This window comes from Plectropomus leopardus, chromosome 14 (genome assembly GCF_026936395.1).
Source record: "Plectropomus leopardus strain MGB_pleo_1.0 chromosome 14, ASM2693639v1, whole genome shotgun sequence".
NCBI classification, from domain to species: domain Eukaryota; kingdom Metazoa; phylum Chordata; class Actinopteri; order Perciformes; family Serranidae; genus Plectropomus; species Plectropomus leopardus.
Genome location: NC_142189.1, coordinates 35,231,404 through 35,257,030, shown reverse-complemented (window position 1 = coordinate 35,257,030; position 25,627 = coordinate 35,231,404). Strand labels below are relative to the sequence as shown.

The 25,627-nt window shown below is 41.1% G+C and overlaps 1 protein-coding gene across 6 annotated transcripts in view; it reads left to right on the top strand.

Moving 5' to 3' along the window:
• The window catches only part of adck1 (aarF domain containing kinase 1), a 165,245-nt gene that overhangs the window by 13,940 nt on the left and 125,678 nt on the right, over positions 1–25,627 (top strand). For all 6 annotated transcript variants that reach the window (XM_042501497.2, XM_088087144.1, XM_088087143.1 and 3 more), the window contains exon 3: positions 4,031–4,114. In XM_042501497.2, the coding sequence (XP_042357431.1) occupies positions 4,031–4,114 (84 nt within the window). The remainder of the gene's footprint in view (positions 1–4,030; positions 4,115–25,627) is intronic.

The following is a 25,627-nucleotide window of genomic DNA, read 5'->3' as shown; positions in this document are numbered from 1 at the left end:
AGATGCAAACTGCCTCCAATGACTCTATGATGGTGAGGGAGATGAAGTCTGCTGTACGCAATGACCTCCACTCGTCTACTCACCGCGGTATCCAGAACTGATGGAAATTATGCAAGTCCAAATACATAGAGAATAAAGATACTGACTGAGTGTACACACACAGAATATTTTGGTTGAGGAGCAGCAGGAAGAACAAGAGGATGATCCTGTCCCTCCATCAAAGAAACCAAGAGACTGATCTTCTTGGCAAAACATATACTCAAGTTGCAGTGCCCAGAAACACAAATGACAAGGCATTAGATGAGGTGACAAGGTACAAAGAGGTAAAACCAGTGCTACTCTCCACCAATCCACTCAGCTGGTGGAAAGAGCATGAGGGAGAATACCCCCTGTTGTCTCGCCCAGCTCAACAGTACCTCTGTATCCCAGGAACTAGTGTTCCTGCTGAGAAAGGGTCTTCTCAACAGCTGGTGATATTGACACTGCTCAGAGAAGTACACTAAAGCCAGAACACGCAGACCAGGTGCTTTTCATACACAAAATCTACATGTGCATGTCTAGTATCCAACTACAAATGGAGGGCTCAGTTCAGATGTTCATTTAATGTTCAGTGCCTCATGAGTGATAACAATACAAGGTCTGTATTTGTGTTGGTGATATGTTAAAGGTCTCACTGGTCCGTTATTATGTCCAGCAGTCCTATGTGAGTTACTGTGTTGACCAAAACTAAGGCACTTTATATGCCTAACTATAGTTGCACTTTTTTTTCCAGAAAATAAGCACAGTGCGTGCCTCCTGCCTCTGTTTAGAGATTTGTATTTTAAGTGTACACTTAATTTTTTTTCCATTTAATTACAGCACAGTTGTTTGTTACTTTAGTGCTGCAGGTTCAGCTCAGGCAAAACTGTGAACTTTACTGTACTTCAGCTATTTTATTCTTTGTTAAATAAAGAATAATGTCATAGTAAAACATGCTTTAGTCAATTTGCTCTAAACCAATACAAATAATGCACATTTTATTTAACAATTCACAGAAGGTATTTTAATAAATTATCTGGGTATTTCTGACATCGACATACATTACTGAATCGATACTGAAGCAATGGGATCAATATCAAATCGATCGAAATTGAATTGAATTGTGAAGTTCTTGACAATACCCAGCCCTAATTGAAAGCCTTATAAAAGTAATGGAATAAAATAAATCCTGTATTTTATATTAGATAGCTGTAATGTAGAAGGTCTTGTACTAGTCTTATATTGTTATGTGTGGACCTATTGCTTACAAATCCTGTTTGTGTTTCACTGACTAATTGATTAAGTCCTCTTTTTAATTGGTTAGTATATAATTTATAGTCATTGTTAAAGTGAAATTGGACGATAGTTACCTAAAAGCTTATCATCTTTCCCTTGTTTTGGTATCAGTGTAATCATACCTTGTTTCATGCTATTTGGTGGTGATACATTAGTTGTAGCCTCTCTTAAGACTTGAAAGAGAAGATTTCTGAGCAAATCCCAAAAGTGCTTATAAAAGTTGGCTGTCAGCCCATCTGGGCCAAGAGATTTATCTAGTTTTAGACAAGTGACAGCTCTATCTAGTTCCTATATAGTGAAGTCTGCATCACATTCTTTTTTGAAATCACTGTTAATCTGAGGAATAAATTCTTTGATGTGGTCAACAAAGGAATTATGAGCTGTACAGATTTTGATAAAATGCACTTCTTTAGCAATTAGTGTTGGGTCAGTGCATTCGATACCATTAATCTTAAGAGATCCTATTGAATTTCTTTCCTGACGTTTTTATCTAGTCTGCAAAAATAAGCTGAATTTTTCTCTCCCTCCTCAATCCACTTGGATCTGCACCTAATATGCACCTCTGGCTTTCCTTTCATAAATTGTATCAAGTCTGGGTTGCAGGGAGCTAAGTTTAATTTTTTCATCCTCTGTTAATATTGGGCTGATGGTAATTTCTTTTGCTATGTCTTCTCATTCCAAGTTGTTTAATGTGTTTACCAAAAGAGATGGAATCCAGATGGATTTTGTATTTGAAAAACTTCCATTTTTGGGTGTATGAAATTATGGAGTTATCCTGCAGGATTTAATTAATAAGGTTTTCGATAATATTACAAAACTCATCATGCTTCAGAAGACTGGCGTTAAATATCCACTATCCCTTTTTTCTGGCAGAATGTATCGTAGGTGATATTTGTAGAAAAATGCTACAATGATCAGTAAGTGGTACAGGGGATATCTCATAGTTAGATACTTGATTAAGTATTGTATCTGTCACTAACCAGAAGTCTATTCTGCATTTAACTGAGGCATCAGACTTGAACCAGGAGTACTGTTTATGATTTGGATGCTTTTCTCTCCAGGGGTCATGGGGACTTAAAACACTACAAAAGTTGACTAGCATGGCATTAGGATGTGGTTCTGTGAAGTTGGAAGGGGATCTGTCAATCCATTCATCCAGAACCATGTTCCAATCACCACCAAGTAATATATTTATAGTAGCATATCTTTCTTTAAGATGTATTATGTTATCTTTAATATCTATAAGGAGTTTTTTGTGTTTGGTTGCAATAGCCATACATGTTTCCAAGAATTAGTAATGTTTCTTCTAGATATAACACACAGAATCCAGTGTCCATCATGACTTGTTTTAGTTGTTATAGAAATACAATATAAAATGCCTCTATACCGTGCACAATGTCACACTGAATTATCATTAATGAATTATCATTTTTCTTTTTAAATCTGCATTATAAGAGTCTGGACAATGTGAGTATGAAAAAGTATTAAGATCTGATACTCCTAACCTATTGTTTTGGATGTGTTTTAAAACAAAGGTCAGTAGTTCCCATGTATTCTAACGGGGTAGTATACCCCATAGAAATCCATAGGAATCCATGGTCATAGAACCATATTTCTTATAATTTCTCCCTAAAAACATAATTTATTCTTACTTCAGTCTATCTGGTTATTAAGTGCATGATTTCTTTTGAACATGCTATCATGTGAACCTTTATTTCCACCAGGGTTTATCAGAAAAGTGATAAAATGTGACTAACTACTAAAAATAGTATGTTCCAGAGATGGCTGTATCTCAAAAACTATAAGGACCTATATCACATTTTTGGTACCATTGGACTCAGAACAATAATTTGTTGCTAAAATTATTTTTGTGATTTTTTTCATCTTTCACATTTGTCTATCAATAAAGGCATGACAAATTTCAGATTTTGAAAATTTTGATTTTGACATGTGTAGCCACATGTCTTGACACTTAACACAGAAAATTTCATATTTCTATCTCTAACAGAAAGATATCTATAGGGCTTTTACTTAACATACTAAATAAAGTATAAGGATGTAAATGGGTTAAGCTCAGTACCTAATGCGTTTTTTTTAAAATGGCGTTAATCGCTGGCAGACATACCTGTCTTTAAGAGGCTGTATCAGGCTGAGTTTTAAAGCTAGAGTGATTTTAGTGGTATCATGTGAAACTAGAGGACCTGAGGAATGCTTCTCAAGAGGGCTGAATGATACTCCAAAGTTAGGCTAAAGTTTGGGAATGGAAAATTGGCATGGCCATTTCATAGGGGTTCCTTGACCTCAAGATATCTGAATAAAAATGGATTCTGGGTACCCATGAGTCTCCCCTTTACAGACATGAACACTTTATTTATTAATTTAATTTATGGTGATCAACTATTGAAATTCTGCAATTAATCACAATTCAAAAAAATTATCATTTGAACGCCCTGGTGACTATACATCTTCCCTGCTGTGAGTTGGTCTGCTTTTTATTAGTGTTTAGTTTAGCTAATCCCCCATCCTGTTGCTAAGCCATTTCAGTCTTTCAGTCATACCCATTCATATATGTTGCTCCACTTTATAGCTAATAATGTCAGTATTATTCTTTAGTGATGCTCCAAAGTTATATGTGATTTTGTATAGTGGTTTTCAAAGCAAAGTGTACCTGCTGAATCCCCAGCTCTTTACATGTCACTACTTTGTTTGTCTGCAGACTGCGGTCATCAGCTTTGACTATCTGACTGCTTTCAGACATGTGGAATACGGCACAGAGGAGTACTGGGCCCTCAAGTCCAAGGTAGGTTTACCTTTTTCCATACGGGTGCATGGAGTGCACAAACAGCAGTTCTAACAGCTGCCTGTGACTGTTTATTCTTATTCCATTCTCCCTGTTTATCAAATAGCGCAGAATGTCTATATGTTGTTTCAAACACTTAAAAAAAAACATATACATATAAAAGGGAAAATGAAACCACATCAACAACATCAACAACAAAAAAACCCCCATCTTGCTCTTTCTTGTTCCTTCTATTACACTGTCTCACAGCCTTTTAATTTCGGTAACAATGTAAACATTGTCAATTTCTCCCATTTCTCTGGACATTGCTCCTCTGGAACTCTTATCTAAACTGTTCAATATCATATATTTCATTTACAATGTTCAGCCATCCATCTTGTGCTGGTGGTTCTGCCTTGTACCATATCTTTGTAATGGTCGATTTACAAGCTACCAACAACATTTTCAGGAGATACGTCTTCTTTTAAGACAATCTTTCATCATATTGCCAAAGTGCAGTACTAAACATGACTTTGGTATATCATAACCCAGAATGAACATTTATCCCAAACTGTACAATTTCAGATCAAAGCCAAAAAAAAAAGCGGATGGAGTACATCTATTGCCCCACAGGGCTCTAGTCTAACCCCTGAAGTCCACCAGGTCCGTCAATGGCATGTTCCGGTCACCGCATGGCCTCCAAAGCAGATCACGGATGTTCAAGACAATGCTAGTGATTACCCTGGGGGCACCTCGGTACATCTCAGCAGCGTCCCAGATGTGGCTTGGTGCTCTGCTCTGCGTTAAATATGCACAAGTCTAGTTTTGCTGGATACGGACAGCAGAAGCTGGAGCAGCGACAGTGCTTAATTTGTAAAGAGGGAGGTCCTGGGACATAGAGAGGGGGATGTTCTGGCGACCAGCGGGGGGGCTGTGTCACCGAACGCATCAAAAAATCCACAGTGTATTATAACTAAAACCTTAACAACACTGTCTTCACAAACAGAGCAATATTTATAGATTTATTAATCAGAGTATTCTTTTCATGCAAAATCAGGATGAGACGCTCAGAAAAAGCTGTTAAGAGTTTGTAGCGCATACTTTCTCTTGTAACTCATGGGGAAAAATTAGGAGTTCAGTTGGTGTTATACTAAGAATTATACATTTTGGTTCAGGTTTCTTTTTGATATGGAAAATGTTCATAATAGTTGTCCGCTATTTCCAAGCTACTGTAGCTCAAGTTTCACAGAGAAGGACCGCACTACACTCAGTGGTCCTTCCACCTCCCACCTGCTGGTGAGACACCTTAGCAGGGGGTACAGCAGACAGCAGCCCCATCAGCCCGCTGTGACACACAGCACTGGGTTCAGGTTACTGCAGCAGGTCTGTCTCTTGGACCAGGAGAGATAGATGAACCGCGGGGTAGCAGCTAGCTAGCTAGCAGCTAATTCAATAGTAACTGCTAACATTGAGTGCTATGCTGATTATATGCAAATAATGCAGTGTCCTCCCCCTGAAATCCCTCCTCCATACCATAACATTGACAGTAAGTTGAATCTCAAAACCACAAGACTGAAAAAAATAGTGAAAAAAAACTGTCACTGAAAAAAGACCGACATGAAGAAAAAAACCTGAAGCTTGAAATCGAAAAACACATAATGATTCATAAAATAAAGTGAAACAAGATAGAAAGAATTTTCTTCCGCTTACCCGGGGCCAGGTCGCGGGGGCAACATGTGGAGCAGAACATTCCAGACGTCCCTCTCTCCAGCAACGCTTTCCAGCTTGTTCTGGGGGACCCCAAGGCGTTCCCAGGCCAGACGAGGGTAATCCCTCCAGTGTGTTCTGGGTCTGCCCCAGGTCCTCCTACCAGTAGAACGTGCCCGGAACACCTCCAGTAGATAAGAAAATAGATAAGTAAAAGATAAATCTTGGGTTGTTAAACTCCTTGCCTATCTACCAATGGGTTTCTGCCATTTGTTTCAGTGTCCGGCCGGAAATGTTGGTGATTTTCAGTAGCTTGTTTCTATTGCTAAGGGTGAGCATTGTGAAATAACAGGGGATACAGTACAGGAGGATGGACAGTAGGAGCAGTAGGTGGGGTCTGACTTAGAGAGACCTGATTTTGCAGATGGCAGATAGGCTTTGTTGGCAGCATTTATGGATGCCTGTGGTGTGGTGATCAAAGCCCAATTTATTGTCCAGGATGAGGCAGAGATACCTTAAACTCTCAACCATCTTTACTGGTTGGCTGGTAATGAAAGTGGGGCAGTGAGGGGCGGAGAGTGTATTGCAGATGTTGAATATGAGCTCCTTCTTCTTGGAGATATTGAGGAGGAGATAGTTGTTTGTGCAACACTGTGTGAAGTGAGCAACGGATTGTTGGTAGTTTGTGAGTCCCTATCTGTGAGGAGGGCGAGTATGGCTGTGTTGTCAGAGTATTTTAAATATTTTGTAGTGAAAGAGGGGCTAAGACAGTCATTGGTGTAAAGTGTGTACAGAAAGGGACTCAGAACACATCCTTGGGGGCACCAGTGTTAACAGTGATGGTGAGGAATTTGGTGGTTCCCACCCTGACAGCCTGGGGTCGATCACTGAGGAAACTGTGGATCCAGATTTCTTTAAAGTTTTAAGGCTGATTTTTGCTCCTAAGTGAAAATTTAAGAAACCAGACGGTTAATTGTGGTTTTAACTATTAATTTTTTTTCCACAAAATGCTGAACTTTACACAAAATCTGAATTAGATTCAAAACAATTGTAATGCAAAAATTTCAATAAATAAAACAATAAATAGACAATGAAATGTTGATTGTTGCTCGTCAAACTTTTTGGACGGATGGTTTCAAACATTTAGTAAGTGTTTTAGTTGACAATGTAAACAGCATAAATAGACAAAATACAATCTCAACTCTCTCAGTATTTCTGAACAAGTTTTACATGCACAGAATATAATTTCTGCCGTTTCTCAATCAAAGCAAGACTTTGATGATGTCATAAAGTAGCGATGAAGGTCTGATGTGACTGAGGCAGAAGTCATGCTTACAGATGAGGAAATGTATAAAAGTTTAATTTATGTTACCTTTAGTCACGTTATGTCATACCATTATATGAAATAGCTAGTTAGTCGTTCATGTTATCTTGCTAACTTACCATAAACATTTGATGAGTCCACCATACAGCTAACGTTACTGTTGTTAATGATATGTGGCAAATTCTGTGCAGCATTATCCATGGTCAGAACAATTATACTAAATTATACTAAGAGTATTTTTTTGATAATGATACTCCTGAAGATATTGCAAATGCTTAAAAAATATCTGCATTAATTTCAAGAACAGGCAATTTCAACAAATTGTTATACAACACAGTTTCCCTTCACATGTTCAGTTAAAATTAAGCAAAACTTATCTCTCAGTTCTTTAGTAAGCAAATAACAGTAACTCAGAGTAATACTCAGATTCTGTGTAAAATCAAAATACTGCAACAACAAAAACAAAAAATCAACCAGAGATGGCACATCTGAACATTTCCCAAACACAAAAAAGATACTTTTATTTACAATGTATATATATTGGCTGATGGCTAGGGCCCCAGATCCATTGGTTTATTTACCAGGTGCACAGGGTAAGGAACCATGCACTTCCTGCTAGCTTACTTAAGCAAAGCAGGGACAGATATGTATTTATGTAATAATAAATCATGTTGACTATTTAACTACTGTGCGATTTAGCACTTTACTCCTTGAGCAGAAACTGGAAATTAAACATCTGTTTATCATCATACCTTGAGCATTGCATGCACCTCATCTGTAAGCCAGTGTTTCTGGTTGGCCTGTGTGGTGTGTGGTGTTCTTTGTGACGCAGACATCCTCCACATACTTCTGGATGTATGTAAACAAAGCTACAGCATACTCCTCCACATTGATCTGTCCATTGTCAGTTGCAGCTACCTTGAATATGTCCCAGGAAGTGCACTCAAAATAGTCCTGTAATGCTGACATAGCTCTCTCAGGCCAGACCCTCACCTGCTTGCAGTGGGTTTTTCTCTGAGCAGGGGCCTATATGCAGGAATTGGCATAACAGAGATGGTCTGAGGAGACAAGGTGGGGGCAGGGGACTGCCTTAAATGCCATTTTTAGGTTTGAATAGACCAGGTCCAGTGTGTTTGCACCCATAGTTGCAAGTCCACTTACTGATGGAAATGAGGGAGAACTGTTTTCATGTTGGCCTGATTAAGATCTCCTACAACAATGAAAACTCCCTGCTGATGTGTAGTTTGCAAGTCACTAACGGAACTAAAAAGAACATCCAGGACCTTCTTGTGGGTGGGGGGTGTACACTGTGGTGATGGTGATAGTAGTAAATTCCCAGGGCAGATATAAAGGTCTACATTTTGTTGTCAGAAACTCTGTCCACAGAGCAATGACTTGAGATAACTTAAGCATTATTAAACTAGTGGTTATTAGTGTAAATGCATAAACCACCACCCTGGGACTTACCACTGAGAGCGCAGCTCCATTCCAGTCGGACAGGAGCTGCGCTCTCAGGAATAGATAGATTAAGACATGTCTCAGTCAGAATTAAGGCCCAGCAGTGTCTCATCTCCCGTTTGGTCGTTACTTCCAGCATCAAGTAGTCCAGTTTATTTTCCAAGGAGTGAACCTTGGTGAGCAAAATGGATGGAAGCGGCATTCTGCATTGGTTAACTTTTAGCTTGGCTCTTAGACCTCCTTGAGTACCACGCTTGTGCTTCCAGTCGCATCGTTTCCTCTTAGGGCGCCCAGTGCTGGTAGGAGACTCCGTTGCTTCGTGGCCTGCGGGGTTTGGCAGGCGCAGCAGTCTGAGGCTACGTAGACTTTCAGAGTGGTTGTGTCAGCGGATTCTAAACTGCTGAATGTACATAATTTTAGTACTGATTGATGATAGTATACTAGTTTAATCTTGCTACCCTGAACGTTAACACCAGAACTCATCAGTCCAAAAGGCTTATTTGCCACAGAATGTCCGATGCTATCGAGAGCCAGTGCAGCCATCTGCCATCTTGACAACTGCCACTAAATGCCAATAAATTATAAGGGAAATGCTTTCTTTACTTTTTGACATGCTGGAAATAAAAATGAAATGGATATTTCCTGACCTTGATTGATACATGTCATTTGAGGACATCTCTGTCTACTCAGGGACACAAAAAAATTGTGAATAAATATAGAAATATTCCAAACTAAAACTACCTTACCTTAAAATGACTTCAAATCTTAAACTTGAGGTGCTATAAAAAATATTGCTGACAATAACTGAAATATTTGAGAGCAGGATATCTCACACTACACCCATATCTCACATCAAGCACTTTTACTATCTATTGATCTATCTATCGATCTATCGATCGATCTGTCTGTCTGTCCAGTAGAATGCATCAAATAGTGGCCCCAGAACTACATTGATTCTGACACCTCTTTTCTAATCCTTTACTCCACGTCTGATGGCCTCTATTTAGCAACTGTCAACTGTAATAGTGCTCACTATTGGCACTGAAGGCATGAGAAATAGTTGCTTTATCTTCATGTTAGCTTTGATGTTTTATCTTTATCACTCAGGGATATTGAAAGACGATTTGCAAATTCAGCAATATGTTGACAGACATGGTCACATACTTGAGGAACCACAAACTTTTGCATTTGTGTTATTACTATTATTATTATTTATCTTTAAACTTTCCGTGAGGCCTCATGATGAACAGTATTGGTGGTGTATATGCATAATTTTGATAAAATCACACACATTGAGATTAAGAATGCAATTTCAGCTGTCATCTTGTCCTACAAGGGTATGTAAGGTGGTTGAAAGATTAAAGTTGCCCCCGTCAGGATGCTTTCTTTGATGTCATGGGTTTCAGACTGTCAATAAACTACAATTAAGCCACCTTCTCCTTTTTTCCCATAAAGTCTATTGGCCTATTACGCTAATGATTCACTGAAACACTGTGAAATTGTGTGGTGCTTCATTTGTGTAAATGAAGATTATTGAGCCTGATAAATACAGGATGTTTGAGGTTTGACAGTTCCAAAATCCTTGTGGGATTGCAACAATCGACTGTTCAGGTAATCAAGTATTCTATTGATTAATCCATCAATAAAGTAAGTAATTGGTTATGAAATAATTCTACTTTATTAAAGAACAATAGTAAATATACAAAAGAGAAATAAGGTAGGTCTCTTCAATAGCTAATTGGTTTTCTTTATAGAAAGATCAACATTTTTATTGCTTAAATTGCAAACAATAATTAAAGCTGCAAGTAGCGATGAACGGGCCCTCGCACCTCCGTGCACGTCGAGGTTTCTGGCAGGATGCTGACTAATGCTACCGTGTCTATCAGAGAATGGGGAACACTCCACGCAGCAGTGAATTAGTGTTTTCTCCATGTCGTGTTGAGGCTGGAGATGCCTGTTTTTTTGTTGTAGAATGATGGAGCTATAACCAAATATTGGCATGTAGATGTCGTCAGGCTGTGACACTTAAGCAGGATGTGAAGTTTGAGACAGATTGGACCATGCAAAGTCAAATGACAGCAGCTCCCTGTGTTATTATGGAATATTGAAATTTCCTGCCTGCTACAGCTGACAGTCAGTGTCCACAATTAACTTTTTGAGTCATCAGTAAATATAACTGAGATAATATGCAAACTGAAAGAAGAGGTCAGAGCAAAATCTGAAGTAAAAGTATTAAATATTATGAACATCTCATTACCACAACATCTGTGTAATAAATGAATTCCATCTGGAAAGCTGTGATACTGTGTATTTGTCTAGGGAAGAAGTGCAGCTACTGCACTGACGCTGTCAATGTGAGAGCCAAAAAGAGTTTGCTGTGATGGTTCATATTACGGGGTCTCTGTCTTAATATCTCATAACCTCCATCAGTATGCACGCAACGTTAGCTGCCAGCAGACAGGCTGCTGGCGATAGTTTAGTGATCAGCTGATGTCTCGTGCTGTAAACAGAGCCGCAGACCCGAGTAGTGCTCGAGACGGCTTGGCACACCGCGCAGGTGACACAGAGACAGGTACAGGAGCGGCGGCACAGAGCAGCAATGCCATGTGCCCGTAAAAACGCATCGGAGATTCTCAGCAGAATTTAATACATGACTATTTTGGCATAAATATATATCTGCCAGTGTGGCGAATAACCTTCAGAGATAAGATCACATTTGGTGCTTGGCGGGTGTTTATTTGGGACCCCGCCGTCAGTTTTTACCATTATTTCAAAGCACTGCGATCACGCAGTTATCATGATGATTAAAATATGAAAGGTATTACTAACCCTTGTGGAATGTCACCGCAGTTATCACTGGTATTTTAATGTGGCTTACCGTGAAAACATGCTGCTCCCCTTCGCTCTGCTGCGCACTCTGTGATGAGAGTAGTTTAACAATGGAGTAAGTAAATGACAATATATTTCCTCTTTGTCCCCTGATGATCTAAATAAGTCTAAATGTGTCTCTTATTGCTTTTTAAATACAACGCCGATGAGAGGGTCAGAAAAATCGCTAATTAGGGATAAAGTCGGCACGTTAAAAGTCCTCTCCTCCTGTCACCCTGGGACCTTAGATCGTCTTGTACGTTTGCAGAATAATGAGGCCATTGTTTATTAACTTCACAGTATGTATTTTAATGTTGCTTACCGTGAGAACACTGACTGACTGCACCACCGTCCACTTTTCTGCAACGCTCTCTGTCACAAGATGCGTGAGTGCTGAGAGTAGTTTAAAAATGGAGTAAGAGCGCACTCTGCTGGACAAACTGTAGACACAATTTCTAAACCACCAGCCATCATTTTCTGCATTATATGGCCATTGAACAAAGTTTTATCAGCAATAGTGGAAAAAAAATAAATGCTGTTGCCAAAATGCTCCATGAGGTCTGTAAAAGAATCATATCTGCTGATAATATCAGTGAATTAAAAAATCAGGAGGGCTCAACTAGAATTGGCAAAAATTTTCCCAAAAATTTCAATAAAATAAAAAATGATCGGCTTCCTGTTGGGTTAAGGGCATGGCTCCAAGAGGCTTTTTTTAAAGGTCTTGGTATGTTACACATGTCACCCAAGTTTTGTAGCCATAGTTGAAATGGTCAGCGGGGGCTGCTTCGTTGAAAATTTCTAGGGGGCACTACACAGCCATTTTGGTCATGCCTTTCGACGAAAACTCACAATATTCATTTTTAAGCATCATCAACATCTTAAAGATTTCTTAAAAAAACTTACAGAATCGAGTCAAACAGATCTGACCATGTGGGGCGAAGTTACAACAGTTTTTTATGTCATGTCGAAACATCGAAATTGTCCACCCAACTTCAGTAACGCCTTTTAATGAAAACTCTCAATATTCATTTTCAAGCATCGATGTCTTAAAGATTTTTTGAGACCATTTTGAGATCAATCGAGTCAACCTGCTAGGAGCTGGACATCTTACTGTAAAACTTTGCCTTTCTTGTGCCATTAGGTGGAACTCTCATTATTGCTTAAAATTGTCATATAGATGTGTTCAGGGCGGGACTCCAATCAAACATGTGAAGTTTGGGTCATATTGGACCCTTTACAGCAAAGTTACATACCACTTCCTGTTTACTTCCTGGTTCATGGCAGAACATGCAAATTAGATACAGATCACATGGTGTGATGAAAACTTATGATTTGAATAACCGTTGCTGTCAAAGGTCTTATGAAGGTAGTCATAACATTTGACAGTCATTTAACAGTCAATCTGATGAAAGCTCTAGGACAAGTTCTCAAGATTACGATCCCTGAAAATGGCCAAAAATACACCAACATTACAACTTCAAATCAAAATGGCTGACTTCCTGTTGGTTTTACAGTATGGCCCCAAGAGAGTTTTTTGTAGGTACTGGGGTGTTGCACAGGCCTCCAATGTTTCACAGCCCCATGGTCAAACATGCTGCGTGGGCTGCTTCGTTGAAAATCAGTAGGAGGCGCAACTGATAAATTTCCTTCACCCACGCACGAGACCATTAAAATATCAAATTTTTCACCAGACCTGATATATCTGCAAAGTTTCATGACTCTTTGAATATGTTAAAGCCCTCAAAAAGGCAATTCATTTGAGAGAATAATAATAATAATAATAATAATAATAATTCCTTCAGTTCAAGAGGGTCCTCGCACCATTTGGTGCTCAGGCCCTAATAATAATTCCTTCAGTTTCAAGAGCCTAATTATAGGCTACTACTCTTTTTTACACCACCTGATTTTTCTTTGGTGCATCACTGAGAACTGTATGTGTATATGTGTGCTCTTAAATGAGGCTTTTTAGGCTTTCATAAATTGACTGCATCATTTTATCTTCTGTGGTGATGTCCCTAAATAGGCTAATATTAAGTCTTGCTCAAGAAAATAAAAACAGAGTATAAAATGCTGCAGTCAGTTTGCAAAGTTCTAAGCAGTCACCATATTGATTGATGTTCCTAAAAGGGAAATTTTGCCAATTTTTAAACAGCTTTGTGTCATCACTTTGTGGGCAGTTTATGCAGATTAACCATGTTTGGCTTCCCTCCGTGTCGCAAGGAGCTGCCTGCCCATTGCAGGTTGGGGTCCTTGAGTTTTTCAATGGTGGACTTTTGCCAGCTGATGAGCGGGGAGCTCCAGTTGCAGGCAACCTGGAGGGAGGCTAACATTCATGTAACCTTGCTTTGGGTCACTCCATGGACTACTCTCTGTTGAGATGCTTAAGTATTGACGTTATGTTATTGTAGTGAGCTTGTTTAGTTTTACATTACAACAAGTAGTTCCAACCAAGCAATCTGATTGGTCCACAAGACTTTTAGAACATGCTCAAATATGCATTACATAGCATAGCATAACATCGGCATACCTGCCTCAACACTAAGAAGATTACTCTGCCATTTCTGAATCAGAGCTCTCGGACACAAAATGTGGTAAATTATTACCACAAATAATACAAGTAGGGGGCAGCAGCATGTATAATATCATTACCACTATATTAATAACTAAAACAGTGTGTTTGTAAATCCAGCTGACCCAGCTAAAACTAACAGCCACCTCACTAATGGTGTAAACTATAAACTAACACAAAGACGACATTAATCAGCATAAACTACCGTGTTCTGCACAAATATGTACAAACACTGAAAAAAAGTGACATTTGTGTGTATGACCAGAAAACAGCAAACATATCTGCAAACTAAAAACCACTCAGTCCAGATCGAGGCATCATGGGAAATACAGGCTAAGTAATTGGGACCACAGTGAAACATGAAAGGCTTAACGGCATCAAGAAGCAGAATATTTATTTTATGAATTTTGGAAATGATGATACCTGCGTCTTTTTTCATCAATTTTGAGTTTTGGACTTTACCTTGCTCTTGTGTTATTGGATATATTTTTCATCCTCTAGCATCCTCCATCAGCTGTGCTGTGACACAGAGCAACCTTATGTCAGCGCCTTATGGTATTGCAAAAAAGCTATACAAAGTTTTAAAAATCAAATAAAACCCCAAATCTCTGCCACAAATACTATTGTATGAGTGTTTCCAATGATATATTTAAATTTTACAAAAAAATGACATGCACTTAATTGTTATTCGCAGGAGCATTTTGTTCCAAAACTGTCAGTTGGCCAATGGCCAAATGTATGTTATCTGTCAGGATGTTACACAATCAGGAAGACCCTGAAAGATAACCAGACAATGGTGACAGGTAAAAAAGTTTCTCTTGGTGTGTTTACCGTTTTCACTCACTGGTACACTGGAAGATAAAATCCTGTGTCATTTGGGATAATGCTGAAAAAAAATATATAATTTGGATTTTATGCGTACATTTACCTTGAAGTTGAAGTTCAATATGGCAGATATCTTGTGGTCATCCACACAACTGCCTGATTAAGGTTTAAATTGATTGATTGAGAGTTTTGTCATACCAGCTAACACTTTTGTCATGCTGTAGATGTTAAGAAATAGTTTCTGTTACCCTATAATTTTCTTTTATTACAGTTTTAACTTTTACTTTATTTCCACTTATTGGGATATTAATAAATTTTTATGAGCATTGCTAAAAAAATGAAACTCCTGTTTCAATATTAATAGTTTGATTTGTTCTTAAAAAAGGTATTACTTGGCTCTTTAGAGTCCACATGGAGGATCTGTTTTTACCTCATAAAGGGCTTTGAACGATAAACTTGCATGCCAGGTCATTTGCCCACATGCACATGTGACTGGCCAGTCTAACCACAACAAACCAACAAGAAGCTCGGATTACTTCACACACAGGGAGTGTGATTCTTTGCTCAGGACATCATTACTCCACTGTATCTTTACACATCAAATAGTCTTTTGTTGCTACATTAATACTCTGGATATTGTATAGGAAACCTTCAATATTATAAATAATAAAAAAGAATATTGGGTAATGTTAAATGTTTTCTTACCTGCTATATCTAGGAGAGAGACAATACTGAATGATTTTTTGGGGGGGTCTGTAGTGAATTCTGTACAGTGTAGTTTAAGTATTTTCTTGAAAAAAAAAAATTCCATTAGCACAACATAAACATAGATTATTTATGAACATCAGTTGTGTTTACCATGTGTTAATCTGACAATTCATTTGGAAACGAGAGGTCACATTGAATAACAATGTCTGTCACGCAGATTTTTTTCCCTTAAAAGTCATAATGTCATTTTATGGAGTTGAGAAAACAATAACAGCATGATGCCAAATACTGTAAAAGATTTTCAGATATTTAGCTGCTTAAATTGCTTTGTAAGTTAAAATATGGGTAAGAACCTTGAACAGTTAGGATCACGTCTAGAGCAAACACATAAAAATAAGTTAAAGTGACTGTGCAAGTTTTATTGTCTAAGCACTTGGTAATAACAGCAATTACTGTCTCACTTTATATATTTAGTAAGTATTATTGATTTCAAACATTTTAATGTAATAATATTTTGAGAATACATTGATGTTATCCATTATGGAATTGTTTCCTGGTGTCGCCTCAATTAAAATACTTAAAATGCATTGTTTTAAAATAAGTTTTTTGAAGTAAGTAAATTAGACCCTAATAAAGCCAAAAAAACCCAACAAACCTTTCATATGCAGTTCTAACCTATTTTAATTTTCTGATCAACTTGAAAACCTTATTTGTCACTGGGCCTTACTTTTTTTGTAAAAGCCCATCAAGGGCTAAGTGCTGCAGACTAGCTGAGGCTATAAATGTTGTGTTATGTGGATTTAGTCCAAACTATGTACTTCGCTCTATGTATTTGGTCCGGAACAAATAAACATATGAAAGTAAATTCTTCTATTTTAACGGTAATAGATCACATAAAGATTTTTGGGAAAGATCATTCAGTTTTAGTTATGAAAGAAGTGTGACCATCATATGTACCATAGTCGACAAATAAACTTGTCAGTGTTCACTGGTGGACAGACTGTATAGTTTATGTTAGGCTTTTCTGTTGTTTCCCTTCTGGCTCAAACTAACAAAAACAGTGAACATTCTGTTCCATACTGTTACTATTACTCACAGACATGCACACTGGTTATCTGTCTGTCATCTTCTTCCTTTTTTTATTCCTCTTTTTTGTGTAGATGCACTCTTTAGTCCACGGCTGATGGGACAGATTAATAGACTAAAGAATGAGAAGAATTAAAATGCACATAAATAGAAACAAACAAGAGCATAAACATGAGCGAGTGCTGGTTGGTGGAGATAGGTTCTTATCTCTGGACTGATAATGCAGTCCATTATGCCTCTTCTTTCTGTTTGTCTCTCCTCCTTTCAGGCTTTTCCACTATTAGCATCTCATTACAAGCCATGCCAAGAGACAATTGGGAAATTAAATGCAGCTTACTTAACTTGCATGAATAATGCACAATGGCCCTGGCTAAAGCTTTTTAATAAGGAGGAATGGGGATGGTTGAGGGATTGGATAATTTGAAGCGTCTTATGTAAACATGTAGTAAAACTTAATCAGAGAAAGATGTAGAGATGAGACTTATATTAAATTAGACAATTATATTAATATTAGACAATATATTAGCTCTTCAGATGTAATATTGGACATGTCAATTCTGTCCCCTGTTACTTCAAAGAGAATCCATCCCACTGCTGTTGTTTTCCACATATATTTTCCCCTTGATGCAACAAAAATCTTGTTCTTCAACAAAGGAAACATTGAGCTAAAGCAGAGTTCTCGAATATCATGAGATCTTGTGTGCCATGCAGCTATGGCTACTGTGTAAATGTCATGGTTGAAAATTTCAACAGTACCTTAAACTCACTTTCAATACCATTGCTACACTAAAGGTTAAAAAGAGGATGACCGACAAAATCTCCCAAACATGATGTGTAACACACAAGTGCCTGCCTCTAGTATGACATATAAGTTATGCATCATCTGCACTTTCTAAACAATAACAATGGCATTAATATGTCAAGCACAATGATTTACTGTCTGTTATATGGGGGCTTAACTTGTCCTCTGCTCAGGGAGTAAGGAGCTCCACGTAAATTTCATAAATTTCATTTACGACCACTGCTCTTCCTCTTGGAGTTAGCCACTATGCTAACAGGTGATTTTTAAATGTCCTGTGGTGGGTTGCACACATTTACACGTTGTCAAACTGTCACACCTGTGGGGCGCTCAGTAACTCCGTTGGTAAAAACATGTTAGTGTAGCGGTTATTAATAACTATGTTAGAATTTGGAATTTGCACTCGTTAAAGTAAAAGGGGCACCATTCTCCACTTTAAATTAAAACAGTTTCAAAACATATTATCACAATAATCAATCTCACAATCTGTACCATTTATCCTGTACACATTGATCTTGTTTCTCTCATGAAATAATATCCACAGACAATGACTTGGCGATAAATGAAACCTTTTTATTATCACCTTTTTATAAAATGGTGATTACATAGAGGAAGGGATATGACATATAAATGAAGTTAAACAAGTGAAAGGGAACCAAGGTAATGTATATTCAGGTGATGTAAATGATTAATTATGGATAATAGTGGGTGAAATATGTGACCATATAGAGCATGGATGCGCACTGAACGGTAAAAGGAAATTTAGAAATTTGGCATAAAAACTTCGCTATACGACATCAACTCTGATCACTAGAACATGTTATTTTGCCTACTTTTGCCGACTTGAATAGACTTCTCCAGGGAGGTCCAGGTTGTCGCTTTGCTCCAGCAGAGGGCTGCTGCGCGTCTTACAGACGAGGTGACCTGCTGAAAGGTGGTGGCAGCTGGACAGGTGAAGTCGGTGTGCAGTGGTCTTAAACTGTCCTTGGGTTTCGCCTTAGCAAACCAGTAAAAGTCTTTGAACAAAGTCTTTAAGGGCAGGCGATGGATGCTGATAGTCTGTGCAGCAGGTGTTGCTTCTAGATCCGTGGCAGAGTTGACGGTGGAGTGTCCTTTTTCAATTAAAACTTGCAGAAATAATTAAAAGCAGTCCCATTGGTCTGAGGGAGTCACTTTAAATTATTATCTTGAGCCTACTTGAAATGAGATACAAAAATGTCTTTGCTGACTGAAAACTGGTATTAAGAAAAACATCACAGAGATTTAAAAGAAACGACTCCGAAAAACTTTAAGTACAGCACAGCTCTGATGAGCGGCTCCTCTTGTAAAATTGAAGAACAAAGAAAAAGGGTGCAAGCGAGGATACACGAGAAGCACCGTGATGAAAAGGAAAGTAAAAAGAACCACTGAGCTGAGAGCTCACTAAGTTTTTAATCTATGAATTTTGGGGTGCGAATGGGAGGCAGGGTAGTGAACCTTCGCGCCAAACGACCACACATCTAGCATTTAGTTTCTAGACGACCTAATGTAATTTAGGAAACATTTATTTCTCTGTACTTTCTGACGAATTACGCAATTTGACCTACTATGTGTAAATTCATGTATCTCATCACAGTAATTTTTGACATATTGTAGGAGACCTAAAGGCAATTTATAATGTAACACACAACTTTGAAGATCCTTGGTTCAATCCTGTTAAGTGACCACACATAATATAAAAATTATCCAGTGGATTATAAAGAACTTGGTAATTACTTGGATATAGGCTAAGCATTTAACATTATAAAATGAATGCAAAATAAGATAGAACTATAAAGTTGGTTACGAATAACTGAGGCCACTAAATGGCAGTATAGCTCCAGCACAGAAAGGGAATAAAACATGTTTTTACCTAACTCACTCAAATTAAATGATGAAGAGATGGGAGCTGGTTCTACTTACTCATCAAAACACAGAGACAAACTTTTACCTACTAGGAGAAAGATTGGGGAATTATGTTAACCTTAATTCACAACTTTGGTCCAAGTGGTCCTGTCAAATATTGGTCTCAACAAAAGAATGAGCTAATGAGTTTACAACATGTCCTGCCTTTTGTCATCTCAGCAGGGGGAACGAAGACATGAGAGTGGAGGAGATCTGTTTGTTTATCAATTTGTGTGTGGATTGGGACAGCACGGGAGAGACAGAAAGACGAAGAGTGAGAGAGACAGAGGGAGAGAGAGTGAGAGGTGTAGATAGAGGATTAAATTTCAGAATGAGGACCCTCATTTAATCTTGTTGTCCTTCACAAATTGTTGGTAGAAATGTGTTTCCAGTCCTCTACACCAAACTTCAGTCCTTGTGACAAAGAAAGGTGATAAACAACTGTTCTTTGCATGTCTGAGTGACCCCAGGAGGTCATTTGGATGTCTTACATCCTGTGAGGCCTCCAAGAACCCCTATCTGTCATGGCATCTTGAGCTGCAAAGTGTCAAGTGTTTGTGGCTTAAAAGCAGAACCTGTTTGCAGATGTCAGCAGGGAGTCTCAATCAAGTTAATTTAGAACCATCCATCCATCCATTTTCTTCCGCTTATGCGGGGTCGGGTCGCGGGGGCAGCAGCCTAAGCAGGGAAACCCAGACTTCCCTCTCCCCGGCCACTTCGTCCAGCTCCTCCCGGGGGACCCCGAGACGTTCCCAGGCCAGCTGTGAGACGTAGTCTCTCCAGCGTGTCCTGGGTCTTCCCCGGGGCCTCCTACCGGTGGGACGTGCCCTGAACACCTCACCAGGGAGGCGTCCTGGAGGCATCCTAATTAGATGCCCAAGCCACCTCATCTGGCTCTTCTCAATGCGGAGGAGCAGCGGCTCTACTCCGAGCTCCTCCCGGATGACCGAGCTTCTCACCCTATCTCTAAGGGAGAGCCCAGCCACCCTACGGAGGAAACTCATTTCGGCCGCTTGTACCCGCGATCTTGTTCTTTCGGTCACTACCCAAAGCTCACGACCATAGGTGAGGGTACGAAGATCGACTGGTAAATCGAGAGCTTTGCCTTTCGGCTCAGCTCCCTCTTCACCAAGACAGACCGGTGCAGAGTCCGCATTACTGCAGACGCTGCACCGATCCGCCTGTCGATCTCCCGTTCCATCCTTCCCTCGCTGGTGAACAAGACCCCGAGGTACTGAAACTCCTCCACTTGGGGCAGGACTTCATCCCCGATCCGGAGGGGGCACGCCACCCTTTTCCGGCCGAGAACCATGGTCTCGGATTTGGAGGTGCTGATTCTCATTCCAGCCGCTTCACACTCGGCGAACCGATCCAGTGAGAGCTGAAGGTCGCGGCCCGATGAAGCCAACAGGACCACATCTTCTGCAAAGAGCAGAGACCTAATCCTGAGGTCACCAAACCGGACCCCCTCAACGCCCTGGCTGCGCCTAGAAATTCTGTCCATAAAAGTTATGAACAGAATCGGTGACAAAGGGCAGCCCTGGCGGAGTCCAACCCTCACCGGAAACGAGTTCGACTTACTGCCGGCAATGCGGACCAAGCTCCGGCACCGGTCATACAGGGAACGGACAGCCCGTATCAGGGAGTCCGAAACCCCATATTCCCGGAGAACCCCCCAGAGGACTCCCCGAGGGACACGGTCGAATGCCTTCTCCAAGTCCACAAAGCACATGTGGACTGGTTGGGCAAACTCCCAAGCACCCTCAAGGATTCTGCCAAGGGTCCAGAGCTGGTCCACAGTTCCACGACCGGGGCGAAAGCCGCATTGCTCCTCCTGAATCCGGTGTTCGACTATCCGGCAGACCCTCCTCTCTAGTACCCCTGAATAGACCTTACCAGGGAGGCTGAGGAGTATGATCCCCCTGTAGTTGGAACACACCCTCCGGTCCCCCTTCTTGAAAAGAGGGACCACCACCCCAGTCTGCCAGTCCAAGGGCACTGCCCCCGATGTCCACGCAATGTTGCAGAGTCGTGTCAGCCAACACAGCCCCACGACATCCAGGGCCTTGAAGAACTCCGGGCGGACCTCGTCCACCCCCGGGGCCCTGCCACCGAGGAGCTTTTTGACCACCTCGGTAACCTCAGCCCCAGAGATAGAGGAGTCCACCCCCGGGGGTCCCCAGGCCCTGCTTCTCCAACAGAAGGCGTGTCGGTGGGATTGAGGAGGTCTTCGAAGTATTCCTTCCACCGATCCACAACGTCCCGAGTCGAGGTCAGCAGCGCCCCGTCGCCACCATACACAGTGTTGACGGAGTACTGTTTCCCCCTCCTGAGACGCCGGATGGTGGTCCAGAACCTCTTCGAAGCCGTCCGGAAGTCGTTTTCCATGGCCTCGCCGAACTCCTCCCATGCCCGGGTTTTCGCCTCGGCGACCGCCGCCGCCGCACTCCGCTTGGCCTGTCGATACCTGTCTGCTGCCTCCGGAGTCCCACAGGCCAAGAAGGCCCGATAGGACTCCTTCTTCAGCTTGACGGCACCTTACCGCCCGGTGTCCACCAGCGGGTTCGGGTGTTGCCGCCCGACAGGCACCAACCACCTTACGGCCACAGCACCGGTCGGCCGCCTCAGCAATGGAGGCACGGAACACGGCCCACTCGGACTCAATGTCCCCAGCCTCCCCCGGGACATGGTCAAAGCTCTTCCGGAGGTGGGAGTTGAAGCTCCTTCTGACGGGAGACTCTGCCAGACGTTCCCAGCAGACCCTCACAATGCGTTTGGGTCTGCCAGGTCTGACCGGCGTCCTCCCCCACCATCGGAGCCAACTCACCACCAGGTGGTGATCGGTTGACAGCTCCGCCCCTCTCTTCACCCGAGTGTCCAAGACATACAGCTGCAAGTCCAACGATATGACTACAAAGTCGATCATTGAACTGCGGCTTAGGGTGTCCTGATGCCAAGTGCGAATATGGACACCCTTATGCTTGAATATGGTGTTTGTTATGGACAATCTGTGGCGAGCACAGAAGTCCAATAACAAAACACCACTCGGGTTCAGATCGGGGGGGCCATTCCTCCCGATCACACCCCTCCAGGTCTCACTGTCGCTATAACGTGAGCGTTGAAGTCCCCCAGCAGAACGAGGGAGTCCCCAGAAGGAGCACTCTCCAGCACCCCTCTAAGGACTCCAAAAGGGTGGATACTCTGAACTGCTGTTTGGACCATAGGCACAAACAACAGTCAGGATCCGTCCCCCAACCCAAAGGCGGAGGGAGGCTACCCTCTCATTCACCGGCGTAAACTCCAACGTACAGGCACCGAGCCGGGGGGCAATAAGTATTGCCACCCCTGCCCGGCGCCTCTCACCAGTGGCAACTCCAGAGTGGAAGAGAGTCCATCCCCTCTCAAGAAGACTGGTTCCGGAGCCCAAGCCATGCGTCGAGGTGAGGCCGACTATATCTAGTCGGAACTTCTCAACCTCGCGCACCAGCTCAGGCTCCTTCCCCACCAGAGAGGTGACATTCCACGTCCCCAGAGCTAGCTTCTGCAGCCGAGGATCGGACCGCCAAGGTCCCCGCCTTCGGCTGCCGCCCAGCTCACACTGCACCCGACCCCTACGGCCCCTCCTACGGGTGGTGAGCCCACGGGAAGGAGGTCCCATGTCGCCTCTTCGGGCTGTGCCCGGCCGGGCCCCATGGGTAAAGGCCCAGCCACCAGGCGCTCGCCATCGAGCCCCACCCCCAGGCCTGGCTCCAGGGGGGGGCCCCGGTGACCCGTGTCCGGGCGAGGGGAACTCTGAGCCATTGATCGACATCATCATAGGGGTCTTGTGAGCTACACTTTGTCTGGTCCCTCCCCTAGGACCTGTTTGCCATGGGTGACCCTACCAGGGGCATGAAGCCCCCGACAACTGAGCTCCTAGGATCACTGGGACACGCAAACCCCTCCACCACGGTAAGGTGGTAGCTCAGGGAGAACCCTCTATTAAATGAAAAGACCACACCAAGGCAGTCCACTACATCCGTTAAATTAACAGTGAAGTGCTGTGAAATCATGAAATCATAAAACTGTAAATTAGAAAAACAATGAAACAGTGGTCAGTTTACAGTAATGTTAAGCACTGAACCAAACAAAACTGTTAATTTTAAGTAAAAATATGTTGAAATAATGAATAATAGAATAGAATAGAATTTACAGATTACTGTAGGTTATTTTCTGTTTTTTACAGAGAGAAGCATATTACATTTTTAAAATTCCTATGTTATGCTTTACAGATAAATATGTATCCTACAAATGGATTTTAAACCAACCAATTTGGCAAACCAACCAATGTTTATTCCACGCCTGGTGCTTCCAGCCCAGCACGGCTCTAAATCTCTAGCCAGACTCTTCTCTTCTGTTGTTCCCAAATGGTGGAACAAACTTCCAAACTCTGTGCGTTCTGCTGAGTCCCTTTCTACTTTTAAGAGACAGTTGAAAACTCAATTGTTCCGAGAACACCTAGGCACTTAACCTGACTCTTCTCCGCTTTGCCCTTTGGGGTAAATTAAGTCAGAAGGTCCAAAACCCAGCACCTAATGATTATCTAGCACTGACAAAGTTGTGTGATGTTGTATGTTGACTGTCATCGTAAGTAGTGATACTGAGATTGTTGAATGTCAGATGCTGAGATCGCTACTGGTTATTACTTTGGTTTCAAAAAAAAAAAAAAAGGGGGCTGTGCGGCACTTCTTCTGCCACTAGACGGCAATACCTGTGACCAATCACACCTGAAGCACTTTTTGCACTTACTAAGGGTTTTTTCCCTAAGTCTAAATTCTTGCTTGTGTTGTACGTCGCTTTGGATAAAAGCGTCTGCTAAATGAAATTGTAGAATTGTAGAATTGTAGAATATAAATTAAGAAAAAGGTAATGGGGTGTGGACATGTGCATCAGTGGTGTCTGCAGGTGAGTGGATGCTGTGATAATGTGTGATGCATGTTGTGGGTGCGAAGAAGATAAAAGGAAAAAGTGGTGCATGGCGGTGAGCCTGGCTGATGGTAAGGCAGAAGCAACAATGGGACCATCCACAGCACGGCTTAAATAATAACATAAGAGCACTGGCCAGGTGTTCCCAATTATGCAGTCCACGCGACTCAGTATCTGGAGACACAAAGCATACAGCTCAAAGAAAACGAAGTTCACTGTGATGTATACAAAGAAGCCATGACTGCCCATAACAAAGCAATACACCTGGCAAGAGAGAATTTCTTTTCCAAGATCATTTCAGAGAATGCTGGGAAATCTACCTACCCATCTGCAGCTCTCTGCATCAAATTGTGAAGAACTTACATTGTTGTTCAAAACAACAAAATATTACATTGTTACTGAAGAAGCCTAACTTAAATGGAAATACACTGACCAGTTATAGGCCGCTAGCCATCTTAGCTAGCCTCCCATACATCTACATACATACATCTAGTGCAGTGCCCATTCCAAACAGGCTTGTTCTAAATGGGCCGATTGCTTAGCCTCTGCTGCTTGCGGCTTTCTTTTTTTTCTTTTTTAAATTTTAACTTTTATTTTATTCAGCTTTTCATTCATTTTTTCCAGAAATGTATACATACAGCAGCGCTGCACATCACGTAACTGGTACACCAAAGCAAAAGAGAGAAAAGAAAGGAAAAAAAAGGCATGATGTGATAAGGTCAAATAATGACTATATTACACATCAATCAGATTTATATCCAGTCCAGTGTCCCCAGTGTTCAGACATTTATCAAGAGTTATCTTTGTAAGTCCAAATTATATTGAAGTCCCTGACATTTCAGCAGTTTCTTTTACGACAGATGAGTCCCTCCATAGACATAATGTCCAATTCTTTCCAGAGTCACAACCTCAGAAATCAGAGATTTCCATATGGAAACAGAAGGAAGGTCGTCCCCACCCACTCCGCCACCATAATGGCTTTCCATGCAAGCATTACAAGCGCTTGAACCACTTCACCATATTATTTGAGAGATGCATTCCCACAAGCAATGCAACCTAGTGCCTACATGATTTTTACATTTGAGACAATTTTGGCGAAATTCCTGCTTTATACTTACTATAAATATATGGTGATATATAGATATTATGTAGTAGATCTTCCTGCCCAGGGACCACAGATGTAAATTAGCTTTATAGCTAACTCTGGCTCAACAGCTGTGTTGTGCACAGTCCCTGTCAAATAAACAAATAAAATAAAAATAAAAATAAAATAAAATATATTGTATTGTAACTTTGTATCTA